The sequence below is a fragment of the Scardinius erythrophthalmus genome (genome assembly GCF_964197995.2).
Source record: "Scardinius erythrophthalmus genome assembly, contig: HAP1_SCAFFOLD_426, whole genome shotgun sequence".
NCBI classification, from domain to species: domain Eukaryota; kingdom Metazoa; phylum Chordata; class Actinopteri; order Cypriniformes; family Leuciscidae; genus Scardinius; species Scardinius erythrophthalmus.
Window position 1 is genome coordinate 17,501 of NW_028296189.1, and position 7,500 is coordinate 25,000.

General features: G+C 43.2%; 2 protein-coding genes across 3 annotated transcripts in view; one reads left to right on the forward strand and one right to left on the reverse strand.

Annotated features, from left to right (window-relative positions):
* The first annotated feature begins 132 nt into the window (after nucleotides 1-132).
* LOC308686557 (putative G-protein coupled receptor 19) lies at nucleotides 133-4,500 on the forward strand. Of its 2 annotated transcripts, none has more exons than XM_081394992.1 (2): nucleotides 133-325; nucleotides 2,407-4,500. In XM_081394992.1, the coding sequence occupies exon 2, from the start codon at nucleotides 2,428-2,430 to the stop codon at nucleotides 3,667-3,669; it is 1,242 nt and encodes a 413-aa protein (XP_081251118.1). In that variant the 5' UTR covers nucleotides 133-325; nucleotides 2,407-2,427; the 3' UTR covers nucleotides 3,670-4,500. The 2 variants fall into 2 exon arrangements, with proteins under 2 accessions (XP_081251118.1, XP_081251119.1); XM_081394993.1 differs by lacking the exon at nucleotides 133-325 and adding an exon at nucleotides 1,656-1,812.
* Nucleotides 4,501-5,602: 1,102 nt separating this feature from the next.
* The window catches only part of LOC308686556 (cAMP-responsive element-binding protein-like 2), a 3,831-nt gene continuing 1,933 nt past the window's right edge, over nucleotides 5,603-7,500 (reverse strand). The window contains exons 2-3 of the mRNA XM_081394991.1: nucleotides 6,971-7,168; nucleotides 5,603-6,468 (exon numbers count right to left, since the gene is read on the reverse strand). Of these exons, the coding sequence (XP_081251117.1) occupies nucleotides 6,316-6,468; nucleotides 6,971-7,168 (351 nt within the window). The 3' untranslated portion in view covers nucleotides 5,603-6,315. The remainder of the gene's footprint in view (nucleotides 6,469-6,970; nucleotides 7,169-7,500) is intronic.

A 7,500-nucleotide genomic window follows, 5' to 3' on the forward strand; every position in this document is an offset into this window, starting at 1 on the left:
AATGGGTTAATAAACAATGTATGTGTAAATATCATCGGCTCAGTTCGACAACAAATCAGTGTTTCATAAACCCCACCGTGACAGTGAAACAAACTCACATATGAATAATTCATGAGCACAATCAAAACTGCCACGTCACGGATTTGCATACGCGGGTCTGATGTGAGCGCGCGCGCGTGTGCGTGTCTGTGCTCGATGGATGATGCTGTGATCGATTGATTTGTAAAGCGGAGGACATGTAAAGAAACACGTCGATGAGGAGAAACGATGGAGGAAATAAACGACTCGAGAAGGAGAAGAAAGAGGAGAAGAAGCGCTTGATGAGGTGAGTCTGAGGAGACAACACGACGCGCCTCACGCGAGCGTTACACGCGCGTCAGATTCATAAACAGATGCATATCTCATAATATACTGTTGTTACAGTGTTACCCGCCGTGAACGAGCGCTTGTGCTGATGCTGAATCATAACAGGCCCTCATATGCACACATACACGACGATGAATGAATTCATGAATCTTCTCATGTCTGAATAATCTTTTTTAACCCTCTGGAAAAAAAATTACCCTCTTTTATTTCAAAGAAATGATTATACTGTGTTTTAGTTCGATGATAGGTTGTATTTAATATTTTGTATTTTTTTAGGGGGATTTTATGGTATTAAATTATATTTATGCTGTAGTTATAATCCATTAATTCACTTTTTGAGCATATACCGTAAGAATGAAAATGAAATGGTCAGTTAAATCAGTCAGAAATCTTTATTGCTTTGGGAGTTTGGTCTCTTTTTGAGGGGGGTTAACTTGAAAAAAGTAATACAATTTTACATTTGTTGTTATGAAAAATGCTAAAAAAAAAAAAATTTGTATATGAAATATTTTCCAAAACACGGTTTACTCTAAAACTGAGAGAAAATCAAAGACATATAAACAAGCCCCACGTTTGGGTAAAATATGGAGAAACGCAACCATTGGTTCAAATGTATTGGTCATTATTGGTTCAAATTACACTTTAAGCCCAACGGCTGGGTTAGTGCATATGTACCCAAACGTGGGTTGAAACATCACAGCATTTTTAGAGTGAAATGTGAGTTTGATAAATCAATAAATGAGCTTTCAGTGGGATTTAGTTTTGCCGCAGTACCGAAGGATCATTTCGCTTTTTCGTGTGTGTGTGTTCAAACACGGAAAGTGCCAAAACCTTTACCAAGTTGCATACCATTCCGATGAAGTAATTAGATTAAACAAAGCGTAACCTGTTTCGTTCAAAAATGACGGAACAACTTTAACGAAAAATGTTTTAAGAACGTTCTGCTAACATTCCCATTAAATTATGAAAACGTTATTTCTGAATGATTAAAAAGTCCAGTTTTTAAAAATGTCTTAAGATGTTTTTTCTTGGTTATGTGAACGTTAAGAGAACACTGTATTTTATATTTTTTATCTGAGAATGTACTCGGAACCGTCTCTCAACGCAATGGGAACGTTCATCAAGGAGAAACGGGAATGTTGCTCAACATCACGAGAACGCTGAACGCATGTCAAAGTTTATCGTCAAGATGGTTCTATAAATGTTGTTTATCTTCATCATATTCTTCAGAAACCCTGTGGGATCAGATGTGTTGTTGATGAATTACCGCGTCGTCACCAGAGTAAACTGTGCTGAGATCAGCACACACACACACACACGCACGCACGCACACACACACACACACACACACACACAGGTAATGAGCGTCTCTCGAGGAACGGGTGGCTGTAATAGAATAGAAGCTCTCTGGATGATTTACATCCGGCACACAACGCTTTCAATAAGGTTTGTCTTCTCTAAAAAAGTGAATGTTTCTTCAGACGATATAAATATTAATATTAATAACTCGGTATTTGATATATCGGTGATCGGAGCCGTGTTTACACTCACCCTCGTGTCATGAAGTCCTTCACATCCGATCTAATCTGACTCACTCGTTCAGGTGATGATGATGATGAAGATGATGGTGGTGGAGTCTCTCCTAACGAGCTGATCAACTCAGTCAGGTGTCGTCTGGTCTGATTATGTGTTTAATGTGAGAGATCGCGCGGGTTTCCTCAGATCCAGCAGTGCCGTGTGTCTGAAACAGAACACCTGAACAGAAGAGGTTCTAGACTGAGGAACCAGATCGGTCTCCCTGGAAACGTGTTTCAGATGCAGGGAAAACAGACGATCACAGATTCTGGATCAAAACACGGGTTCTAGATCAGGAGATTGTTCATGTGCTCAACCTTTAGCCTTATATGATCACACAGCTGCATATATAGAGAGATATAGAACTATATAAACTATATTATCAGTGATACATAACTTTATAAAGAAGTTCTTAGCAGCTCTACACAGCTTTATCTGATCATCTGTTCCTGTCGTGTGTTTCAGCTGTGATCGACTCGGAGGCTGATGATGTACTTCCTGTCCATGGAGGGCGAGAAGCCTTCGCTCCCCCCCGCTTTCCTCTTCAACGACTCCGGCGGGAACGATTCTTCAACGCCGACGCCGGTCATGTGCCGTCTGGACTCGTCCTCGTTCCAGAGCAACGGCTCGCTGACCTCACACGACCTGACCTATGACCTGACCCCGACAGAGGTCACGCTCCTCGGCCTGGTGTTCAGCGTCTTCTGGCTCGTGTCGGTTCTGGGAAACTCGCTAGTGTGTCTGGTGATCCATCGCAGCCGCAGAACTCAGTCCACGACCAACTACTTCGTGGTGTCGATGGCGTGCGCGGACCTGCTGCTTAGCCTAGCCTGTGCGCCGCTAGTTCTGCTCCAGGTGTCGGCGGGTCACTGGCCTCTGACCGCGGCCGCGTGTCGAACCGTACGCTACCTTCAGCACCTGTGCCCCGGCGTCCAGGTGTACGTGCTCCTGTCCATCTGCGTCGACCGCTTCTACACCATCGTGTACCCGCTAAGCTTTAAAGTGTCGCGCGAGAAGGCTAAGCGCATGATTTTAGCGTCATGGCTGTTCGATGCCGCCTTCGTGTCACCGTGTTTGTTCTTCTACGGATCCGCGACGTCGAGGAACCACTGCGACTTCTTCCTAGCGGATAGCTGGGACGGGTTAGCGTACGCGGTCGCGCACCTGCTCTTCGGATTCCTGGTGCCGGCGCTGCTAATCGTGTCCTTCTACCAGCGGGTGGTGCGCTACATCTGGAGGATCGGCGCCGACGGGCGAACGGTGCGCAGGACCATGAACATCGTCCCCAGGACTAAAGTCAAAACCATTAAGATGTTCCTGATGCTAAACGGGATGTTTCTGCTAAGCTGGACGCCGTTTTACGTAGCACAGCTGTGGCACCCGTCGGGCTCCGGCAGACAGGGGGCGCTGTTCTTCATCGCTGTTGCCTGGATCTCCTTCAGCTCCACCGCGTCCAAACCCACGCTCTACTCTGTGTACAACGCTAACTTCCGGCGCGGCATGAGAGAGACCTTCTGCATGTCGTCTATGAAGTGCTACCGCAGTAACGCGTACACCATCACCGCTAGCTCACGGATGGCGAAAAAGAACTACGTCGGCGTGGTGGATCTGCCGGTGCCGGCGAAGACGCTCGTCAAAGACTCGGTTTACGACACTTTCGACCGAGAAGCAAAGGAGAAGAAATTAGCATGGCCCATTAGCGCTAACCCACCCAACACTTTTGTATAAAGGCTCTCTTTTGTCGTAACGCAACAGTTCACGCAGAAATTAACATTAATTCTTTATAAACCCTGTGCTGTTTTTCAGAAAGACATCCTAGCGAACAAAACTATAATCTGAGAACATTTAAAAAACATTATGACAGTAACATTGTATCATTCTTCACACATTACTGAACGTTACTTTTGAATCTGAACGTTCTGAAACGAGTAGAAACATTAAAAAAAAACGTTCAACTGAAAACGTTTCTGGTAAAAACCCTCCATGATTGATATTTTTGTTCTGACGTTGTGAGAACATGATTAAAGCGCAGATAACTTTGAACGAACATTCTATTAATGTTTTGAGAACCTTGACGCTCTGTTCGCTGGGATGAGGCCAGACTTCGAGTGAACTGTTGCTTTAACTGCACCGCGATCATTAATTGTGCGATCGTTAGCGGTATTTCGCAGGCGAATAAACGTCCGTTGTCTCTGACCGGAAGTCTAGAGATGTACGAAGCGCAGCTCACACACTTCCGGTTCTCCCGATCTCGCTGATTCCCACTGGAGGAACTGGATTACGCTGCAGCGAATTTGAGTGTAAAGAGCGAGCTACCCCTGCTGAGATGCTAACCCGCGGTGCTACCGCTAACTGTGACGTCACGCGTTCATGTGTTCCTCTGTGTGTTTCCGGTCCGTCTGTGATCGCGGGATTCATGTGGATCTCCTGAAGACGCGTCGTGTGTTTGTGCCTGTAGTTGCTGATAAACTGTGTCTCAGAGTTTTGTGTGTCGTTTCATGATGCAAGACAGACGTGTCGCTGTGATTTTACTATTAAACGTTCTGTAAGATTCAGATGAAACCGTGTGTGTGTGTGTGTGTGTGTGTGTGTGTGTGTGAGTTCCTGACGCTCACTCATCAGAACAGCTCATTCACACACCGAAGATCCGGGCCGAGAACACTAATGCAAATAATGGACAAATAAATCAATAAAAATTAGATTACACTAATTACATAAATATAAAGTTATTAATACTAAATTATTCTATATAGCAAAATAAAAAATATATTTTACTTGAAAATAAATTTCATTAGAATACATAAAAATGTGCTTACATAATAAATTTAAATAATTAAAATATTTAAATGAATTAAAATAATTTTATTTAAATAAAATAAATTTGAGAAATTTGTTTTAAATAATTAAATAGCAGTGCATTTAAAAATAAATCAATGAAATAGGATTAAACAGTTTCTAAATAAACAAATTGGTTTAAAATAAAATAAACATTTAAAATAAATGACTAAAATATAAATGTATGTAAATAAACAAAATTTGATAAAACTAAATAAATAAAACTTGTTTTAAATAAAAAAATAGCAGTGTAAATATTTTAAAAGATTAAACTAAGTAACTAAATAGTGCATCAATTAATTAAAATAAATGAAATTTAAAATAAATCAAATCTAACTAATGATGTAATAGAAACTTATGCATTTATAATATTAATTTTCCACAATATTATTTGGGTGTTTATGCATGAGAATACCTTTGAGATGTGGAGATCCGGCGCACTCTTACAGGAACTACTCGGACCAGCTCTGACCCCACACACACACACACACACACACTCACACACACAACTCTGACCAGCTCTCATCACTCAGGGGGAAAGCAAAGGATTTCATGAAACACACACACACACACACACACACACAGCTCTGGATTCTGAAGTGTTTCTGTGTCTCTTACAGTCTGAAACACACACACACACACACACACACACACACAACTCTGACCAGCTCTCGTCACTCAGGGGGAAAGCAAAGGATTTCATGAAACACACACACACACACAGCTCTGGATTCTGAAGTGTTTCTGTGTCTCTTACAGTCTGAAACACACACACACACAGTCTGAAACAGTAATTAGAGAGCTCTAATGACGAGAGAGAGACAGATTCAGATCCACTCTTTATATTGTACAGATATTCATGAGCAAAAGCAAAGCTACAGTTTAATAATAAGACATGCTTTACAACCTCAAACACGTCATATAAAAATATACATTTGAGCTCTAAATGATCCAGACTGAGACTCAGCGATGGGGAGATCGGGCGGAGTTCACCCTCATCACATGACCAGAGATCATCATCATGTGATCTCCTCCAGATCATGTGATCTCCTCCAGATCAGGGGTCAAACCGGCGGATCGGGGAAAGACCGAAACTTAAAAGTACAAAAATTAGAGCTTTGAAGGAAAGTGCTTTCAGGTTCAGTTAGTGATATAAATATATACTCGACACACTCAGATCTGTGTGTACGAGAGCGGGAAGTGCTACGCGTCGGGATCATTCAAACGGTTGTAAAGTGCAAAAAGATTTTGGCAACAGTCCGTCTTACAATGTCTAATATTTAACGCCGTAAAGGGTTAAACTGATTATAACGCATCACATTCATCATCAAAAAGGTTCCAAAATAAATAAGGAAAAGGAAATGTTTACAGAATCTCACAGAACGTTCCAGACCTGTCCTGAACTCTTCCTAGCGTCTGAACGGTGAGATTACTGGGAACTTGTACTGGGAATGAAGCTTATTACAGACTCTGAGACGCCCGGTTATCAGAAGCGTCTCATGAACACTGAGTGAACGAGCGGGGTCAGGGGTCGTGTTCCTAAGACGTCTTGTTTGCGGTGGAGCCGAACTTGCCGTTCTTGGGGATCTTGTTGCTGGAGCTCTGCGGCGCTTTCTGCTCGTCTCCCGTTAGCAGAGCCTTGATCTCCGACGGGATCTTCCCCTGATCCATGGCCAAACACCACTGCTTATACTGGGACACAACAGGGACACAGTCAGACGGAGCTTCGGAACCAACTCTGAGGAGTCAGAGAATCCACTCCTCACTGATGCACTCGATTCTTTTATATGTATGAAAGATTGGAGGAATCTCACATTAGTGACTCATTTGTAAAGAGTTCACTCGCTTCATTACTGGATGAATCAATGAATGATTCAATGACTCACTCGTAAAGATTCACTCGCTTCATTACTGGATGAATCAATGAATGATTCACTGACTCACTCGTAAAGAGTTCACTCGCTTCATTACTGGATGAATCAATGAATGATTCAATGACTCACGTGTTTTTACAGTCACTTGTCTCCACCTACTGGTGTAATGATGTTATTGATATCATCTTTATCTGAAGCGACTGTGTTCATCACTACCGCAGACATCAGTGTTTATATCCAGAGCTCGTGATAATCTGAATTATTGTAGACAGCCTGAAGAATTATTGAAGCGGTGAGAGAGTAAAGGTGTGTGTGTTTACCATGTCCAGCTCCTCTCTCAGTGCACAGATGGCTCTCTCTTTACTGGAGACCAGTTCCTCCAGATACTGGTAGCGCAGCTTCTTCCGCGCGCGGCACTCGCGGGCGCTCTGGCGACTGCGCTCCAGCTTCGCCTTCAGGTCGATCTTAGCGGGTTTACGCCCGCGCTTGCCTGGCTTCTTCACTTTAACAGCCACCATCTGCAGATCACACACACACACACACACACACACACACACACACACACACACACACACACACATGAGGATCATCAGAACACACACACACACACACACACACACACACATGAGGATCATCAGAACACACACACACACACACACACACACACACACACACACACACACACACACACACACACATGAGGATCATCAGAACACACACACACACACACACACACACACACACACACACACACACACATGAGGATCATCAGAACACACACACACACACACACACACACACACACACACACACACACACATGAGGATCATCAGAACACACACACACACAC